General features: G+C 64.0%; 2 protein-coding genes across 5 annotated transcripts in view; both read left to right on the top strand.

The window, feature by feature from the left end:
- ACSF3 (acyl-CoA synthetase family member 3) overlaps nucleotides 1-9,069 on the top strand; it is a 68,165-nt gene extending 59,096 nt beyond the window's left edge. For all 4 annotated transcript variants that reach the window (XM_080364877.1, XM_080364880.1, XM_080364881.1 and 1 more), the window contains exons 8-10: nucleotides 3,969-4,103; nucleotides 4,772-4,883; nucleotides 8,796-9,069. In XM_080364877.1, the coding sequence (XP_080221003.1) occupies nucleotides 3,969-4,103; nucleotides 4,772-4,883; nucleotides 8,796-8,913 (365 nt within the window). In that variant the 3' untranslated portion in view covers nucleotides 8,914-9,069. The remainder of the gene's footprint in view (nucleotides 1-3,968; nucleotides 4,104-4,771; nucleotides 4,884-8,795) is intronic.
- A 5,074-nt stretch (nucleotides 9,070-14,143) lies between these two features.
- Nucleotides 14,144-19,987, top strand: CDH15 (cadherin 15). The gene is made up of 14 exons (XM_080364859.1): nucleotides 14,144-14,265; nucleotides 16,018-16,170; nucleotides 16,342-16,497; nucleotides 16,576-16,720; nucleotides 16,796-16,956; nucleotides 17,123-17,251; nucleotides 17,360-17,545; nucleotides 17,616-17,869; nucleotides 18,007-18,149; nucleotides 18,221-18,457; nucleotides 18,540-18,779; nucleotides 19,222-19,358; nucleotides 19,432-19,587; nucleotides 19,668-19,987. Exons 1-14 carry the CDS (start codon nucleotides 14,215-14,217, stop codon nucleotides 19,863-19,865), a joined length of 2,346 nt encoding a protein of 781 aa, XP_080220985.1. The 5' UTR covers nucleotides 14,144-14,214; the 3' UTR covers nucleotides 19,866-19,987.
- Nucleotides 19,988-20,258: the final 271 nt, after the last annotated feature.

The raw sequence follows: 20,258 nt of genomic DNA, 5'->3' as shown, positions 1-20,258 counted from the left end.
GCAAAGCGCTCAGAGCTGCTGGGCGAGGGGCACTGTGGTCTGCAGCCTGCTGGCGGGGCAGCCTGTGTAACGGAGCAGAAAAAGCTGGGACAGCCAGGGGATGGAGCGCAGCGCCAGCAGCAGGGCTGGGTGCAGGGGCTGGGTGGGCTCATGCACAAGGACACACGTTGGGAGTCCAGGGGAGATGGGTGCAACCCTTGCCACGAGCCCTCGGTGCAGTGCCGGGTTTGGAAATGATGCTCTTAGCACTGTTTAATGGCAGCATGTGGGGGAGAGTCATTAAGCAAACGACAGCATCCTTTTAACTGGTCTCACTGGCCCAGGAAATCCCCGCTGGCCTGGGAGGCAGCGAGCGCTTTGCTGCGCTGGATGTGCCGGCGCACACGCTGTCTTGATGTGCTCGGCTGGTAGCAGATGGCGCGGGGCAGAGGGTAATGTGGCTGTCCTCGGCGGACGGCAGTCCCCCGGAGCGTGCTCTGTCCTGTCAGCCCGGGAAGTGACAGCAAGACCCTGACGCTCGGCTTACAGGAGAGAGGAGACAGAAAGAAAGAGACAGGGGGAAATTACAGAGCTGGTCCCAGAAGCTCACAATAGTCACAATAATAATGCTAACCACCCGCCGTGCCACGCTGCTGACGGGGCTGGAGGGATCCGTGTGAGCAGCAGCGACGGTGTGGGGGGCACAGGGATGGAAAGTGAGTGGCGAGGAGGGGGTTTCCCCTCCTTCTTCATGCCCAGTCCTGTCTGTCTTCTTCCTCCTGTCCCTGGCTGTGTGGGGAACATCTGGGAGGGCAGCAGCTTGGGGAGCATCTCCTTCAAAAAGCCCGTTTTGGAGCTGACAGTGCCACTTTGAGTGTGAGGCAGGTGTGAGCAGACCCTGCCCGTGCTCCTGCCAGAGCCGGGAAGGCAGGGGACGGCCACGCAGGGATGCAGGCAGTGGCCGTGCAGGGATGTTCACACGGGCGAGCCCTCATCCAGCCCGGTGCAGCGCCCAGCCTAACAACCCCGCTCCAGTGCAGCGCCTGCAGCGCCTCGGCACAGCTTGCAGGGCTGGGGCGGGTGCTCCACATGGCACTGTGCGCTCAAGCTGCTGCCAGCTCAGGTGTCTTGTTATGGTACGGATGCGCCCTGAAATCCCTCTGCCACCAGTAAAGCACAGAGACTTCCCTCCCCGGCAGTGGGATCTGAGGCTGGGCAATGCTGGGGCTTGTGTGTCCCACTCTGCCTGAGCCCCGTGCATGGGGGGGTGGGAGCGGGGCAGAGACGGGACCCTGGTGACAGGCTCTGCCCTGGCGGTTTGCTTTGCAAACAGGCTCTGGAGAAATCAGCCGTGGCTGCCACGTCCCCAGCAGACTCAAGAGCACGGCACACCAGGGGTGAATTCAGTCCTTGCTCATTGTAAGCAGAGATGAGGGGAATGAGTTGTCTGGACAGGCACAGAGCCTTTCAGCTTTCACATCAGGAGACCTTGGTGCAGAGAAATCTCCTGCCCCCACCCAGATCTGCCTCATGGTCCCAACTGTCCCTTGGACCTGTCCCTGGGACTGTTCTCTCATTGCAGAGCAGAGGAAAATGCAAATGTGGCAGCTTTCATGTGCTTAAGTCCTGAAGAGCAACATGAGATCTGTGTGTCATTGAACCAGGTCTGAATTCCCTCTCCTCTCCCTGTCTTCTCTGCATGAATAAGCAGCTCCTGATCTCCCTGCCGAAAGCTCATGGCTCTCCGGTCCCCAGCGCCACGTTTTAATTAATGTTCACTCTCTGGTCCTGTGTCAGTCACACATGCTACAGTGATACTGAGCGCAGGAGGTAGTTTATCACAGCGGTCGTGAATTCCTTCCAACCCCGAGCAGCCAAACACCCAGAGAGCCCGAGTTTAAAACTCTCCCACAACTTTTAAAATATTCCAGACATCCTTCAACATCCACAGGAGTGCCAGGAGGCAGGCAGGCAAGTACAGGAACAATTAATCATTCCCTGGCTGAATTGAGCAAGATGAGCTGCTCAGGACTGCGGCATGTGCCAGCTGAGCAGGGACACAGCTCTTTTGGGGAGCAGCCCAAATTCAGAACTGATGCCGATGTTTCGTTGCTCTGACACCGTAAATCTCTGGGCGCTCGCTGCCTTTGCACACACCACGTGCAAACTCCGCGGCGTGCCAGATGTGAGCTGGAAAGGGGCTGTTGTTAAGCTGCGTAGCCGACAGACGCGTCCTGCGGTACCTGGGCTGTGAAGCGTGCTGGGAGGGCTGCAAAGCAGCGCTGAGGGGGCCCAAAGGAGCACCAAGAAGGAGGGGAGTGCGGTGGAGCTCAGCGATGTGCATGGTGGGGTGTGCCTGCCTCTGCTGGCGTGACACTGTGAGTCCCTGGGAGGAGAGGGGACCTCATCTCTGAAGGAGAGGATGGGGGTCCACATGGTCCTTGGCAGCAGGGAGGCTTTTCCTTGGGCCACCCAAGGAAGTTCCCAGGTCTCAAGACGGGTGCCAGAGCCCTCGGAGCCCTCTTGGTGTGCTCCTTACACAGCTTTCCCCCTCACCAGAGGTTTAGCAGGTCCTCCTGGCCCTGCGGGCTCCCGGCCACAGGGATGCTGGGGTCCACGACCCCCGGCCGTCCTCATTCCCCATATTCTGCACGTGTGGCTGGACCGGGGGCAAGGCAAGCACGGGGGGAGCTCCTGCAGACCCAGCAGTGCCGGCTCACCCTGCTTTGTTGAAGCTGCTTTTTCCCCGCTGCCAATCTCCGTGTCATCTCCGTGTTTGAGCTTTCCAGCCAGCAGTGAAATGAGGTCTGCGAGTGAAGCCGCAGCGGGGAGCGGGCCGGGTGTGTGGACACAATGGCAGCGCGTATCATTAAGGAGAGGATGGAGACTGACACGCAGGGGAGAGCTAAGGGCCCCCCTGGTGCTGCCATCAAGGCTCTGAAATGGAAATGCGAGGTCCCCAGCCCCCCCTTGCCCACCGGTTGGCAAAGGCTCTATTAGCAGGATGTGAGTAATCATCTTAAGTAGCTATCAAAGTGCACCAGCTTGTTAAGCATTTAGCCAGGTTGTGCTGACATGACCTCTCTCCTCAATCTTCCCAGCCTCAGCACGAGCAGCTAATTACCGGATCACACCTGCCACACGCCTTCTTCCCCCGCAGATAGGACAGGTCAGATCCAACGTGTTGCTTAGGTCGGTCTCCTCTTCCCAACATCACCCCCCACCTTTTATTATTAGCGGTAGCCACGCAGGGGTGGGGGAAAGGCCCCTTCACAAGCAGCTGGCGGTCCCCAGCGCAAGGGCGGCTCCAGGGGGTGGCAGGGGCTGGTGGCTGCGATCAGGGCACTCACGGCACCGGAGCTGCCAGGAAAGACCCACCACGGCTCTTGCAGGCTGCTGGCTGCGGGTGTCTCATCACTGGCACAGGCAAGCGGGTGGGAGGAAGAGGAGGCTGGGGACTGTGTGATGGGGACCTCAGCAGCATTGATGATGGCAGAGGATGGCAGAGGTCTAGGAAGTGTCACATCCTACGGGGAAGGGACAACCAAGATCTTTGTGATGTGCTGATTGCCAGGAAGACGAGGAAGGGGCTGAGCTGGAGACTGCTTGTCTTGTGGCCCGTGTTGAGAGTGCGCTGGGGAACATCTCCACCCGTAGCGATGGCTCCCATTTTCATTGTTTCCATATTAAAGGACTTCTGGGTACATAGCCTTATTCTTCCCTTTCCTTCCACAGAAAAGCAAGGGCTCTTTCCCCTCGGTGTGACCCCAGGAGCAGGCTGTCCTGTGGGGAAAGCTGACACCCCATCCCTGGCGGTCTCTGCAGAAATGTTCGTGATATTTGCACTAAGTGCAGCTGTCCCCACAGGCCAGTACAGGGAGCTGGGCTCAGCGCCTGCCCAGGGCATCACCAGTGTCACATCCACGGGTCACGAAAGGCAGAGGAGAAGCAAGGGGATGGCTTCTGATTGAGCTAGTTTTGCTTTTCAGGAGACACAGCAGCGTACAAAGACGGCGTTTACTGGATCAAGGGCCGCACCTCGGTAGACATCATCAAAAACGGGGGCTTCAAAATCAGTGCTCTGGAGGTGGAGCGTCATCTGCTCGCGCACCCACACATAACAGGTATGCTGGTGGTCCTGGTCCCCGTGCCGGGCTGTGCCAAGAAGGGATGGCACATGGGAGCCTGGCTCTGGGCTCAGACCTGGCTCGGGGTGCAGACGCGGGGCTGCCCGGGGGCTCACTCATGCCTGGAGGCTTTTTTCCAGCCTTCCCCGTAGCGCGGCTGGGTCTGAGCAAAGAGCAGGCTGCATTTAAAGCCTGCTGTTACTTGTCTCCCAGGGCTGAAGTCATGAAGCCTGTGGCCGGGTGCTGAGTCAGCAGCAGCTCTCATCTCTCATTTCCAAAATCTCATCTGATTTTGGAAGTGGGACCGTAATTAATTCTCTCCTGCCCTTGTGCGTGACCCTGTGTGAAGGGACAGAAGTGGTGTCCCCGGCTCTGCACCGCTCTCTACATCATATTGCTCCCTGTTGACTCTAAATTGTTCAAACACCATGGGGCTTCCTGCCTTTTCCCCAGAGAGAAGCACTGTTCTTGGAAATTGTGTCAGCACAGAAGTCCCCGGTGTTTTCCTGTACTAATATCCCATGGCGTCTTCCTCCACACACGGCTCTTCCCTGCACACCACTGCCGCAGGCACCTGCCAGCAGTGCTGGACCCCTCTTCTACCCCACCCCTGACCCCAGAAATTGCTCTGCTTTCTCAGCCTGAGTCTTTTGCTCTCTCTGCAGATGTAGCTGTGATCGGGCCACCGGACATGGTCTGGGGTCAGCGGGTCAGTGCTGTTGTGCAGCTGCGCAAGGGTGAGATGCTCTCCGTGAAGGACCTGAAAGTCTGGGCTAGGTAAGGTGCCACGGGGCAGTGCATGGTGAGCAGCACGGCACAGGGAAAGCGGGCTCAAAGCCTGCAGCATCCTCATTAGGGACATGTCAGAGGAGGGGTGAAGAGGTGGCCGGCAATGACATAGTGCCTCAGGCTCTGAGGATGGAGAAAAGACCACAGCTCCAACCTGGAGGTCACCGAGCATGTGAGATAATGGAAATAAATGGGCCTCTCACCCCAAAAGTGCCTTTGATAAATGACCTGTGTGGTGCGGCCAAGTGGCTCTTGCCCCACAGCCCCGAGCCCAGCTGCCTGCAGAAAAGCACAGAGTGAGCACCAGGACAAGGGAAGCTTCGTGTTATCTCAGCAACAAGAACGTTTGCTCAGCTTTTCCCGGTGCTGCTGCAGTCGCTCCTTGCTTGCCTTCCTCTCCACTGGAAGCCAGTCCAGCCCAGTGCCCAGTTAACCCCAGAGACCTCTCCCATGGGATTGGGAGAGGGGGGGAGACACCAGAGCTCACAGACCTTGCTTGGAGTCATCGCAATACTGATGAGCATGGCGCAAAGCAGCCACCTGCCACCCTGCAACATTTTGGCATGAAAACCCACACCTCCTTGTTTAAATCAGAGTGCGGCCAGTGCTGGGGTTTCAGGCATCAGCCAGGGGAGCGTAAGCAGGCGGGAGCCAGGAAGCAGAATCACCGCGTTTATCGCTAATATTTCATTAGCAAAATATTTAATAGCAGATTCTTTCTTTTCCTGGTAACTCCCTCCTTCAGGCTGCGGATATTTTTGGCGAGGCTGGCGCTATTTTGTAAGCGGCAGGAGCACTTGTTTCATCAGGGTCTGTGCAGCAGCCAATTAAAGATTTCCCCTGGATTTGCAAAAATCACAGTTGGGGGACTGCGATTTAGCAAATGCAAGGAAGATGCTAGCTGGCCGGCTGCTGCTCTGATTAAACAGTTACGTAGTGGGGGAAGAGAAGCAAACAAAGAAATGAAATGCACATGGGTGGCTGCTGGGGCAGAGGGGCCAAGACCCTGCCAGGGTGTCCCTTGGCACCTCTGCACTGCGCACACACATTAACCCTCTGGCTGCTGGTCATAGAATGACAGAATGGTTTGGGTTGGAAGGGACCTTAAAGCCCCCCCATTTCCACCCCCCCACCACGGGCAGGGACACCTGCCACAGCCCAGGTTGCCCCCAGCCCCGTCCAGCCTGGCCTGGGACACTGCCAGGGATGGGGCACCCACAGCTGCTCCGGGCAGCCTGGGCCAGCGCCTCGCTGCCCTCACGGGGAAGAATTTCTTCCTCATCTCTAATCTAAATCCACCCTCTTCCAGCTCAAAGCCACCCCCCTTGTCCTGTCACCACAGGCCCTTGTACAAAGCCCCTCCCCAGGTTTCCTGACGGCCCCTGTAGGTGCTGGAAACTGCTCTAAGGTCTCCCCGGAGCCTCCTCTTCCCCGGGCTGAACCAGCCCAGCTCTCCCAGCCCGTCTCCAGGGGAGCGGTGCTCCAGCCCTCGGATCATCTTCGTGGCCTCCCCTGGGCTCGCTCCAGCAGCTCCATGTCCTGATGCTGGGGGCCCCAGAGCTGGATGCAGCACTGCAGGGGGGGCCTCACCGGAATGGAGCAGAGGGAGAGAATCCCCCCCTCAACCTCAACCCGCTCACCCCGCTACTTGGGGTGCAGCCCAGGGCACAGTTGGCTTTCTGGGCTGTGAGTGCACAGGGACACCAGACTCACCTGGGGCTCCTGCTCCGCCTAGGGCAGCCCACAGCCACCAGCAGCTTTTGCTTCATTTTACTGATGTTCTGGTGCAAGCCGAGATACCCCTTCTCAGCCAGGCTGAGCCTGTCCTGGTTGGTACGGGGTCTGGTGCTCCGGGGTTCTCCGTCCAGGGCCCTCCATGGCCTCAGCACAGAGCAGGAGCGATGGAGAGCTGGGAAGGGAGATCGTCACCATGCTGTGTGGTGACTGCTCATCCCTAAGCCTCCTGGCAGGGACGTTGGTGACCCCAGCAGATCCTTTTATCTACCATCATGGCTGCACTTTATAGGTCACCCGAGTGTTGCTCTGGGGGTCCCTGATGCAGGGCAGGGGGCTACGCTCAGCCAGCCATGTGCTCCACTGCCTGCCCCCCTCCCAGGATGTTCCCCCTTGTCCTTGCACGTCTCTTCCCATCGCCATCCCCAGCTCAGTGGGCAGACACGGTGCTGTTCTGCCTGTGCAGAGCAGGAGTGAGAGCCCTTGAAACTAAAGCCCCCAGAAAGTCAGAGGGGCTGACTGCCCACCCAGGGTCCTCCGGGGCTGCTTCTCCCTGCCCAGCACCGGCTCCAGGCACTGCTCCAGCTCCCTCCACTTGCCTCTCCCTCTCGCCCTGTCTCTCCCCTTTATTTTTTATGTCACTTACATTCGTTTGGCCCTTTTTCTCGCGCTCCCTGGCAGGAGACACATGTCCCTCTTCAGAGTGATTCATTTTGCAGCTTTCGCCTCCAGTCGTGCTTCCCAGCGACAGGCGCCATCCCGAGTTAGAGGCATCCATATGGCAGGGGGTGCTGGTGGCGGGCGGGAGGAGGAGGGCCGGGCGATGGCTGAAGGGCTCAGCAGACTTGGCATCTCGCATTAGAGTCAGTGCCAGGACACTGCTGGAGCTGGGCACGGCCCCAGGTTGGTGACACACAGGCAGCAGAAGGCAGGAGAGCCCCCCCTCTGCACTCTGCAAATGGCAGGGGGATGGTGCTCAGCACTCAGACTCCCTCCCGCAGCGGGAAGACCCCCCCGGTGGGCCGGAGCGCATGGCCACGAGTCACTGGCAAGTCACCGGCACGCACTTAGCCAGGTGGGCAACCCGTGGTGCCTGCCCTTAGGGACTGGCACCAGGAACACATCGGGGTGCAGCATCCATCGTGCCACCGCGCTGCTTTCCCATGCTGCCTCTATCATGGAGGACCAGCGAGTCTGCACTGGGGGCTCTGCCACCAGCTGACCTGCTGAAGGCTCTCCGTGCCTCCTCCCGAGGGGCAGCTGGGTGTTTTGGGGTGCGTTGTGCTCTGCGAGTGCTCTAGGTGCTGCATGGCAGGGCTGGCTCCCAAAGGGCGGCCAAGGGTAGCGCAGCGCTGGTGGTGTCCTCTGCGGCGGGGCCGAGCGCGGCAGGCGGAGCTGGGTACCAGGTGCAGGGTCCCTCACCAGCCCAAAACACAGCAAGTGATGAGCCAGCTCCAGGGTGCAGCCGGGGAAGCACAGGCAGGAGGAGAACAGGGCCAGAGATGAGCTATGGAGGTGGGGGGGAGGGGGGGGGGGGCAAAGTCCTCCCAGGAGACTGGGCAAGGACAGGGCTAGAGATGAGCTCTGCACCGCCAAGGGGTCCCCTCCTGGGACCAGCTGCTGGCGACACAGCTCCCTTTCTTACCTAAGTGTGGAACTTCACATTTGTCCTTTTTGAATATCTATGTTTTCCAAGACCACTTCTGAACCTGTCCTGGGAGCAAACACCGCACAGCACAGCTCAGCGGGGACTGGGAGCTCAGAGCTGAGCCTGAATGGGCTCCTGGGGGTGTGTGTGTGTGTGGGGGGGGGTCCCAGGTGGGGCCGCTTGGGGCTGATGGGGCCACAGGTGCTCCCAGGACAGCTCACCCGGCAGAGGGGCTGCTCTCTAACCCCCACCTGCAGCACAGCAATGCGTGACTGGTGTGAAGTCAGCCCTGCGGCTCTCTCAGGGTCTGTGTTGAGCCCTTAGGAAAGAGCCAGAGTATGGCCAGCATTTGCCCAAAACCTGTGGCCCCGCTGCCTGGAGAACTGGGGTGGCTCAGTTGCTGCAGGATGCAGGGTCCTGGAGCAAATCCCCGGGTCTGGTGGCATTTGAGGGGGCTCAGGATGAGCTGGAAGTGCTGGTCTTGGTCAGCCGTAACAGACTGCGCTTCTGCGTTGCAGGGAGACCATGGCACCGTACACCATCCCAACCGAGCTGATCGTGGTGGAGGAGATCCCACGCAATCAGATGGGAAAAGTCAACAAGAAGGAGCTTCTGCAGCGCTTTTACCCAGCCTAGTGCACGGCATCGGGCAGGACTGGGAGCCCGGGGCGCTTGGTCCTCCGCCGCATCCGTTCCCCCTCTACAACAGCGCTGAGGAGGTGCCAGCAGTGATTAACAGTGGCAGGTCTGGGCTTACTGCAGGCTGCTCCACAAATAAAGTCCAGTGAAAGTGGGATTCAACCCATGTGGTCTCTTTGGCTGAAGTGAGCCAGAGCTGCAGGGCCACCTTTCTTGTGCAAGAGCCCCTTGCAGGGGGCTCAGAGCAGCCCTGGGTCTAGAAGGGAGAGTGGGATGAATGCTGGGGGGTCCCGGGCCAGGACTGCCACCCGTGCCAGTGCTGGCAGCGGGCGCTTGCTGGCCAAAGTTGCTCTATTTAGCCCCCATGGAGGTGGTGGGAGGCAGGTGAAAAGCAGACACCACAGACACCCCCGCATCCACCCCAAGCTGGTCCCGGCCGCAGCTGCTGGGGCAGATGAGCCCGGCTGGCCCTCGGTGGGTCTCAGCCCCATGATGCCAAGCCGGTGGAGCTGCTCTGCCTGGGTGGGAAGGGCTGTCCGGGCACCCTGGCTTCCCCACCTTGCCTTCATCTGCCTCTGGATGCTCGTCCTCGTTATAGCTCTACCTCAGGCCACGTGCAACTCATCGCCAGATGAAATTACTCTTTAGATTAAACTGTCTTCAGCCAGCTGCGGTGACGCCTGGTAATTTTGCATCCTCTCTGCCCTTTCTCATGGACTGAGCAGCTTTCCTGATAGTCTGGTTTACAGGGGAGGAGAGCCTGAGAGGGCGAGTGGATCCTCTCACTGGTGGGATCCTGCTCTTCATGGGATGCCCCATTACCTGCTGTGGATCGTTAGCATCCACCTCCCTGCTCCACCAGGCCCTGCCTCCCATTTCCCAGCAGAAGTGAAGAAGTAAAGAATAAATGTAAAAATCAAATACTGGCTTACGGTTACCAGCCCAGCACATCTCCCCCAGCCAGGTGCTCCCGTGCCAGCCCGTGCCCGGCGCAGACCGATGGCAGGGGCAGTGACACCACCGGCACAGAGCCCCGCTGCCCTGGCCAGTGCTGAGGAGCCCTGTGGCACCTGCCCCATAACGGGGAGGGGAAAAACCCGGGGAGGAAGGGGCCGGGATGGCTGCCAGGGGCTTGCGGTGACCTCAGTGTGACAGAAGAGCTGTGAAGCGTTGAGGAACATGCAGGGAGCCCAGGGAGATGGGGAGGAACAGCGTGGCTGGGCAGGCGCCGGAGATGGGCTCGGCTTTTGGTCTTGGCCACGGAGTGGTGAGGGGTGCAAGCCACGGGGGGGCCACGGTCTGGGGTGGGGTGGGGGCAGAGCCGAGCAGGGTGTTGGAGGCACTGGGGAGCAGATGCAGCACATGAATTACACTGCATGTGTGTGCGCGGCTGACACCAGTGCCCCCGTCTGAAGGTCATCGATTTCCTGGAGGACAGGCAGTATCGATAAGCCGTACCTTTATAAACGGATTTTTGTCCCTGTTTGACTTCATGCGTGAGCTGCCAGCCCCGCGGCAGCAGGCGGTGGCGATCAATAACAGCAGCGAGGGATGGCGGCCGTGCGCTGTGGGTCCCCAACCAGTGGGTCCAGTGCCCTGGGAGGTAGCACAGCAGTGGGATGCTGGTCTGGTCCTGTCCGGTGCCAAGGGGGTGACAGGGAGCCCCAGATTTCTCCACCAGCTGACAGGACCCTGGAGGCGCTGGGAAGGGACAGGGAGCACAAGTGATGACACCGAACAGCCGGGCGCCCGCTCTGGCCACTGCTGCACCCTGCCCGCGGCAGCATCTCCAGGGCAGCGCCAGCACCAGGGTGCCGGTACTCCAGGCTCAGCAGGGGTTGGGACAGGGTCTCGCAGGGGCACCAGGAACACGGCAGAGCTCTCGCAGCCACCCCTCGCCATCCCACGGCCGGCAGGCCCAGCACTCCAGCCCACGGATGCTGGCACGGTGCCCGGCTTGCCCCCTCGCCGCGGAGTGCAGCAACCACCGGTCTGTGGGAGGGACCGGGCAGATCCTTTGTTAAAACATTGACGATGCAGTAAATTTTTTAACTTACCAAATAGATCAATATCAAATTATCATGTCTCACATTCATAACTCTTAAGCAAGCAACAATGGAGAGAGACAAGGTCACTGGAGAATAAATAGCAGCAAAAGCTCTTAATGATCTATCATTCTCGACAACCCCAGACACCCAGCACCAGCCCGGTGACAAGATCATTAATAAAACTCTGCAGGAACGCTATCGATTGCTTTGATGGATGATCACAGGTAGCAAATACTGTAAAACACCTGGTTGTCACACACTAAAATGAGTAGTTTGACTCACACCTTGGCTCGGGGACCCAGCGGCAGCTCTGCTGGGTTTTCTCCTCGGTGGCGGCGTTCACAGGGAGGGTGGTCAGTGGTCAGCCCTGTTTTGGGGTTGCCAACCCTGCAGAACCCCCACAGCTCCACTTCTACTCCCTCACTGCTGTTTACCCCTATATATGGCGCCTGTTAATTAAAAGCCTTGTTAAAGCACCTGGTTATGGTGGCCCAGAGCCCAGGCTGGGAGCTGAGCTGGCAGGACATGGGTTTGAGTGACCCGGTGCCACTGGATGAACCTGGAGACCTGCTCCATCCCCTCACTGCTGGATGTGGCCCTGGGACACCAACACAGCACGGACCTCAGGGATGGATGGGGTTCCCCAAGGCCATGGGCTCTGCTCCCCCCATGCTACATCCGTCAGGGGTGTGGGAGGGCTGCACATGTCCCCCCCACGGCTCCTCCGGGCGCTTCGCTTGCGAGCCACGTCCGCATTAATGGTCTGATCATATGTACACAACCATTCAATTACCCCGTAATGGCTACAGGCTATTAAGCCATCAATCTCCTTCATTAAGGCCTGCCAGGCCCGTCCCAGCATCGCGCAATAAAACCATTAAAACAACAACAAGCCCAAGGAGCACCTTTTATGTGTCCACCAGTAATGCTGGCCCCACCAGTGCTGGCCATCCCACAGCATCCCCCTGCCTGCAGCCCACCCTGGGGCACCCGGGGACCTGCTTGCCCCGGGCAAGGTGATACCTTGCCGGGGTGTCCCCTGGGGATGCCCACGCCCCCATGTCCCCCCCACCCCGCGCCCAGCAGCTCACCCTGCCCCGGCTCGGCAGGCGCTTGGCACACCAGGGCCTGCTCCGCGCTTTATCGCTGACATTATCTTTTATTGCCACATAAAACCCGAAGCTCCAGTGACTTTATAGCTGCTGCGCTGTGTTTGGCACCTCGTGGTTGAGCACCTCAACCCGCGCTCCTGGCGGCTCGCTCTCCCCGGCACTGGGCATGGTGGGGACAGGGCACTGCCCAGCCCCCCCAGTCCCTGCGCTGGGGCCACAACTGGTCCCACTGCACCCACAGTAGGGACACGACTGGTCCCAACACCCACAGCTCTTGCAGTGGCGTGGGCACATCAGAGGGTGTCAGCTGGGACAGGGGGACTGGGCCCCTCCAAAATAGGGTGACCCCTTCTCCGACTTGGCATGACAAGGGAGGTCGCAGGTTTGGGCCCAGCAGCTGTGGGACCCCAAAGCCCTGCCCCCCCAGTGGGAGCCTCAGTTTGCAAGGGGAGGGGATGGCGGTGCGGGGGCAAAGGTCAGGCCGTGACTGCCAGAGCCATGCCACCGGCGCCAGGCAGCTCCTGTGACTGGCAGCACCGGCACCACGAGCTGAAACTGGCACCTTGTCAGAGCCTGTCACGTCTGCCACCCCCGCACCCCCGTGCCGCGGTGCCGGTGGCAGGGAACATCTGCTCCACCACCCCGCTGCCACGGCGCGTTAGGGTCAGCGGCGGCTGCCAGGACCCCCAGCCAGCACCAGCGGGGCAGCTCCTCGCCGTGACGGTGATGCGGGGTGGCGGGGCGAACAGGCAGATGGATGGGATTGGACAGACGGACAGGCAAGTGAGCGCCACTGCCCATGCCAGGGCCCAGCCACGCCGCCGGTCACCGGTGCCCAGCGCTCACCCACACATGGCATGGCTCCATGTCCCCTCCCACGGTCCCTGGGGCACTGACAGCCCTGCCACCACCGCTCAGCTGCTGGGGATGGACAGAAGACATGTCCTGTGTCCCTCGTCCCACACCTGGTGCCATACCCGGTGTCAGTGCCCTACGAGGGCACCGCGCCCCAAATGATGCCGCACACTGGGGGGGCACCGAGGGCCCTTATTGCCAAGAAGGGGAGCGGCACCGGCCGGGCCGGGGTCCCCACAGCAGCCAGTGATGCCACCAGTGTCACCGAAACGCCGCATACTCCCTAGCCAGGGAATTTCCAGGCCCAGGGCGGCTTCCCAGCCCCGCTGCAGCCCGGGACCCCCCCCGGGGGGCGCTCCCCGCTGCGGGACCCCGGGAGGCGGGGACCGCCGGGGCCGGGGCCGGTGGCCGGGACGATGCTGCCACCTGGTGCCGCGGCCTCGCGGAGCCGCCGGGAAGGGCAGCGGGGGTCGGGGGCGGCAGCGGGGGTCGGGGGCAGCACCGGAACCGGCCCCGCGGGTTAGGGGCAGCACCGGGGCAGGCACTGGGGGTCGGGGGCATCACCGGGACCTGCCCCGGCCGTCGGGAGCAGCACCGGGACCGGCGCTGGGGCTCGAGGGCGGCAGCGGGACCGGGGGCCTTGCCGGGGCTCCAGGAGCAGCCCGGTGCTGCTCCGCCCCGTGGGGACCCACCGGGACCGGGACACCGCTGGATGCCGCTGTCTCGAGCCCGCCCCGGCCCCCCGGCCCCGCCGCCAGCGCAGGCGGCCCCGGGTACGGCCGAGGGGCCGGGGCGGGCTCGCCCCGACGGGGGGCGCGGCGAAGCGGGGCGGGCAGAACCGGTCCCTGTCCCGGTGGCGGTGGCGGTGGCGGTGGCGGTGGCGCTGGCGGTGCCAGGCCAGCCGTGGCGGGGGCAGCGGGGCCGGGTTTCTGCCTCCCGCCCGCCCCGTCGCGGCATCCCCGGGGCGCGCCCGGCGACAGCTGCCGCGTTCCCGCTCGCCCTGCCCCGGGGGTCGCGCACCCCGGCCCCCCGCCCCGGGCAGCGGGGCCCCCCCCGGCGCCCCCCTCTGCATCCCCCCGGGCCCCCCGGCGCCCGCCCCGGCGGGCCCCCGGCGGGCAGGGGCTGCAGGCAGCGCCGGGGGGGCGGCGGGGACAGCTGCCCGGCCGGGGGGGCCCGGCCCGCCCGGCAGCACATGTGCTGTCACTCAGCCAGCCCCGCGGTTATTTTAGCTCGGGGCCGGCGAGCAGCTCGGGGCTGGCGGCCGCCCTGCGCCCCGCTTCGCCATGGGCCCCCCGCTCCTCCTCGCCTGCCTGCTCGCCCCCCTCTGCGCTCGGGTAAGGGGCGCGGGGGGACGGGGGAGGGATGGGGATGGGGTGCGGGTAGGGATGGGGACCCCCACGGTCTATGCCCCGGGAAGGTCGGACGGGATGGGGAACCCAGACGCGGTGCCGGGGGGCGGCTGGACCCCAGACCCCGTGGAGGCATGTCCTGGGGGGCGGCGGGGATGGGGATGGGGGGACGGGGGCTTGCTGCCCCTCTGGAGGCATTTCCCACCCCACAGATGGTGGCGGCAGCGGGGAGCCTGCAGCTCCGGCACACTGCCTGCGTTTGTGAACCAGGAGATGGGATCTGGGGGAGGGTTAGGCACTCGGAAACACTCTGCTCCCCCCTTTCCCATCCCAGCTGTGGTCCCAGACCCCCTCCCTGCACCCCCCTGTCCACGCATGTCACCCAAGAGCCCCTCGCCGTGGTCTCAGGCCCGAGCCACATGGGGCTGTTGGGGTTCTGGCCTGGAGCCCATGGCCGGGTGCTCAGGGCAGGGGAAGGAAAGGGGACCTGCAAGGCAGGCCCCCCCCAGCAGTAGAGCCCCCATCGCCCCCCCTCACACCCTCCCCACCCTCCCTGAGCTCCAGCAGCCCCCCAGCAGCAGGGGAGTCTCTCCCGGGGAGGGCAGGGGGACAGCTGGAAGCCACAGGGCAGCTCCCGGCACAGCCTCAAAACAAGCTCCTTGTTCTGCCCATCCCGTGGGACAGGCACGCAGCCCCCCTACCCTGCACAGCCCCACACCATCCCCAGGGACCCCCAGCGCAGCCACCCCCGCTGCCCCACTCCCCCAGCCCGGGCTGGATACACACGGGGACCTGGGGCACCCCGGGACACCCCGGCACCCGGGGTGGGTGCAGCCACGGGTGGGTGCAGATGTGGGTGCAGGGGCTGATGCTGCCCAGATGTGCTCCCTCCCTAGGGAGGGAACAGCCCGGGTCCCCCGGGTCCCAGGACGAGGGTGGCATGGACCTGGGGGTGGGGGATGTGGGCTGCGGGCTGCATGCACCTCCCTGCGCCCCTCCCAACCCTCACCTCCCAGCCCCATGCCTGCTCTGGACCCCCGTACCACGCCCCCAATCCCTGACCCCCCAGCTCAGCCCTTCACAGCTCCTAAACCCATCCTAGTCCCACGCAGCTCCCCCCCTCCATTGCAGCCCCCCATAACACCTGCTCCCCCAGACTCTGTTCCTAATCCCCTCCCTGTCACATCCCCCAGCTCCACTCCAGCCCCCCAGCTCCCTGTCCCCCCCAGCACCCCAGTTCTGCGGCCCAGCCAGGCCACCCATGCAGCCTAAACCTGCCCCTGCCCCTTCTGCCCTCACTGCCACGTCCATGCTGTGACATGGGCTGGGGCTGCGGCCAGGCACCGCCAGCCCGGGACAGCCCCTTTGTCCCCACTGCAGGGGTCCCATGGGGCCCAGCTGTGGCGTGGGGCCGTGCCCAGGGCACCACTGGGGTCATCTGGGAGGCACCGAGCCTGGTGGGAGACCCACCACCATCATGTTGGGTTGTCAGGGGACCATTGGCACTAAGCTCCCTGGGGAGCTGGGCGACCACTCCACTCCCCCAGACCCAAACCCATCAGGGGGGCCCAGCACCGTGCCCCTGGCACCGTGTACCCCAGCACCGTGCACCCCAGCACCTGTGCACCCAGCAAGGCCCTGCCCACTGCCCCGACACCGCAACCCCCTCCAGAGGTTTTGGGGTCACCGGCAGCACCGACCACACCAGCAACACCAGCAGCAGCGTGTCTCTCTCAGGGTGCCAGCCCAGCCCAGCCAGGCGCCGCAGCCCTGGGCAGCCCCCAGCCCTGGAGGCAGCACGAGGGTCCACGGCGGGTGAAGAGGGCCTGGGTGATCCCCCCCATCAGCGTCTCGGAGAACCACAAGCGCATCCCTCACCTCCTGGTGCAGGTAGGTGGGGAGCCCCCCACCCTCTCTTTCAGGTGGCAGAGTGGGGGCCACTCTGAGCAGCCCCCAGGAGTGGAACATGGTGTTGGGGGAGACCCAGGGCAGAGGGGGACCCCAGGCAGGAGACAGCCCCCCCCAGCCCTGGGACTGCCAGCCCTGTTTTCCCTGGGGTAGATCAAGTCGGACAAGCAGCAGCCGGGGGGGGTGATCTACAGCATCAAGGGGCCGGGGGTGGACGAGGAGCCCCTGGGCATCTTCTCCATTGACAAGTTCAGCGGGAAGGTCTTCCTCAATGCCATGCTGGACCGGGAGGAGAACGACCGCTTCCGGGTAAGGATGCTACCTGGCTGCCTGCAGCTCCCCCGCCCCCCCCAGCCAGGCCCCAACCCACCCGCTCTGCACCCACAGCTGAAAGCCTTCGCGCTGGACCTGGGCGGTGTGACGCTGGAGGACCCCACCGACCTGGAGATCATTGTCGTGGACCAGAACGACAACCGGCCCCTCTTCCGGCAGGATGTCTTCACTGGGCATGTGATTGAGGGGGCTGAGCCAGGTGGGTCCAGCTGGGGGCTGGGGACTGAGCCAATCCCCCCTGCCAGCACTCACCAGGGGGCTCCTGTGGCCACAGGGACCTGCGTGATGACGGTGGATGCTACTGATGCTGATGACCCCGACACTGACAACGCGGCACTGCGGTACTCCATCCTGGAGCAGGGTGCCACCAGCATGTTTAGCATCAACGCCACCACCGGCGACATCTGCACCACACGGCCCGGCCTTGACCGCGAGGTAGCGGGCAGAGGGGGCACAGGCAGCATTGGGTCTGGGGGTAGCCAGAGACCCCCTGGCTGGTGAAACCACAGCTCCAGCCATGAGCAGACCCCAGGCGTGGGGACATGGTGGGTGTCCAGGGGGCTGGAGGGGCTCAGGGCCACCCCCCCCTCCTTTCCCGCAGACCATGGGGGTGTACAACCTGACGGTGCAGGCAGCTGACATGTCCGGGGATGGGCTCACCACCACCGCCATGGCCATCATCTACCTGGAGGACATCAATGACAACCCTCCCGAGTTCACCAAGGAGGAGGTAGTGGCCAGGGGGGACATGCAGGGGTCTGTGGGGAGGGAGCCAGCCCCCTCGGGGGCAGCAGCATCCCAAGGGGGTAGATACCAGCCCCACGCCACTCTCCCCCAGTTCTCCATGGAGGTGGAGGAGCAGGCGGCTGGTGTGGACATGGGCAAGGTCTTCGTGCACGACAAAGACCTGGCCGGCTCGCCCAACTGGCTGGCCAAATTCACCATCCTGGAGGGCGACCCCGAGGGTGCCTTCGCCATCCGTACCGACCCCTACACCAACGATGGCGTGCTCTCCGTGGCCAAGGTGGGTGCAGGGCAGCGGGGGGAGGCCTGAGGGTCCCGTGGCTCGGCTGACCCGTGGCCCCTCTCGGCAGCCGCTGGACCACGAGGTGCGGGACCGCTTCGAGCTGACGGTGTCAGTGCAGAATGAGCAGCCGCTGGAGCCCACGGCCCCCGCCAGCCCCCGGGCACTGGCCACGGTGCGGGTGCGGGTGCGGGACGTGAACGAGGCGCCCATCTTCCGTGAGAACCCGCGGCGGGTCAGCGTGCTGGAGGGGGCCCCCCCGGGCACCCCTGTCACCACCTACACCGCCAGCGACCCCGACACCCGCCAGCTCCAGACCCTCACGTGAGTCGCAGGCCATGGGCTTCGGCACCCGGTCCCCTTGCCTCACCTCCCGGCACCTGCTGCGTTGAAGCTCCCGCACTCGCAGCCCAGGGTGGGTGTGTGTGGGGGGGTGTGTAATGCACCCCCTGCACCCGCAGCTACGCGCTGCTCTACGACCCGGCGGACTGGCTGCAGCTGGACCCCCACACCGGCACCGTCCGCACCAAGCGGGAGCTGCTGCACCCCTCCGCCTTCCTGCAGGGCGGCTGGTACATCGCCCTGGTCCTCGCCCGCGATGACGGTGAGCGGCCCCCCCATGCTGCGTCCCCCTGCTCCTGCCTCCCCCCTTGACCCTCTGCTCTGTGCCCCCAGCCGAGCCCCCGCTCTCCGCCACCGGCACCCTCTCCATCGAGATCCTGGAGGTGAATGACCACGCGCCCCTGCTGCAGCTGCCAGCCGGGGTGGTCTGCGGGCGGCCAGGCCGCGGGGGGAGCCTGCTCCTGGGGGCCACGGACGATGACCGGCCCCCCCACGGTGCCCCCTTCCACTTCCAGCTCAGCCCCCAGCACCCCCAGCTCGCCCGCAACTGGAGCATCACCCGCTTCAATGGTGAGGGGTGCCCCGGGGGGTGGGCTGCTGCACAGGGGGCCGGGGGGGCCCCGCTCACCCCTTGCCCATGCCCCTCCTGCAGTGACCCACGCCGTGCTGGCCGTGCTGGTGGAGCTGCCCAGGGGGTCCTACTCGCTCCCGCTGCTGCTCCGGGACTCGGGGACCCCCCCACGGGAGCGGCAGCAACTGCTGAACGTCTCGGTGTGCCACTGCGGCCGGGAGGGCACCTGCGAGGACGGTGTCCTGGCTGCCACCGCCACCGGGGCCGGCATCACCCTCGGGGCCCTCCTGATCATCCTCGGCAGCAGCATCCTCCTCCTTGGTGAGTGAGACCCCCACCATCCTCGCCCCCTCCACCTTGCCCCAGCCCCGTGGCTCTACCACGCAGCACTGGTCCTACCCACCCATCCCGAGTGCCACCAGCACGCTCCACCACCTCGCCCCCCACCCATCGCCCCATCCTGCTCCTGGCCGCCCCATCCTGTCCCTACCCATGTCCCCATCCTGCTCCTGGCCCATCCCATCCTGTCCCTACCCATGGCTCCCAACACCATCACCCAATTCTGACCCCGACCAACCTCCCCTCAACCGTTTCCCTCATCACCCATCCCACCCCATCACCCCACCCCACCCCAAATCCCTACCTGCATCCCCATCCCACTCTCCCAACCAGCTGCACCCCACCCATCGCCCCTTGTCCCAACCCATCCCTGCGTGCCCCACGCCCCTGGTCCCCCAGCCCATGCTCCCCCCTCTGCCTGCAGTCCTGGCAGCGTTGGGGGCAGCGCGGGCGCGCGGGCGCCGGCGGGCTCTGCGCAAGGGGCTGCTGCAGCGCTCGCAGGACGACATGCGGGACAACATCCTCAACTACGACGAGCAGGGCGGGGGCGAGGAGGACCAGGTGAGCAGGACCCGGGGAAGCGGGAGAGGGGTGCCCATCCCAGCCCCGCACCCCTGACCCCCCACCCCCGCAGGACGCTTACGACATCAACCAGCTTCGGCACCCCGAGCTCTTCTCACTGCGGGCCAAGCCACCGGTGCGCAGGGACGCCCCGCTCAGCTCTGTCACTCCCCAGCCCCCCCGCAAGCTGCCCAGCAGCCCCTCCGACATCGAGGACTTCATCAACGAGGTGGGGATGGGGCTCAGAGCCCCCCTTGCCTTCAGCTCCCCGTCTCTGGCGAGGCTGACCATGTCCCCCTGTCCCCACAGGGGCTGGAGGCGGCCGACAGCGACCCCAGCATGCCCCCCTATGACACGGCCCTCATCTACGACTACGAGGGCTCGGGCTCAGTCGCCAGCCCCCTCAGCTCCATCGTCTCCAGCCTGACAGACGAGGACCAGGACTACGACTACCTGAACGAGTGGGGGCCACGCTTTCGGCGCCTGGCCGACCTCTACGGGCAATAGCAGGGACCTGGGGGGGGGCAGGAGGAGGGCACCCCACTGCCCACCCGAGGGGCTGGGGCAGGGAACGGGCAGAGGGGCTTGTGCACACACGTGATGCCCAGGTGCAGCAGCTTTGCATATGGCCGTGCACAAGACACCCGGCTGCAGGGGCTTTGCACACGCGTGTGCACCAAGAGGCCTTGCGCAGGGGCTTGCTTGCCTGCACGTGGCCGCAGCCCCCGTGCCCAGCAAACCCCAGGACGGCAGGGGCCGAGCACATGGGCAACCCTGGGGGGCGGGGGACACCCCGGGGAAAGGCCCCGCAGAGCCGGGTGGGGTGGGCGAGGAGACCCCCGGTCACCCCCATAATAAAGATCCCAGAGAAGGAGGCCGGTGGCAGGGGCACTGTGCACC

The sequence above is a fragment of the Falco punctatus genome (genome assembly GCF_963210335.1).
Source record: "Falco punctatus genome assembly, chromosome: 14".
Classification (NCBI taxonomy): Eukaryota; Metazoa; Chordata; class Aves; order Falconiformes; family Falconidae; genus Falco; species Falco punctatus.
The sequence above is the reverse complement of the archived record's forward strand: the minus strand, read 5'-3'. Positions and strand labels throughout refer to the sequence as shown.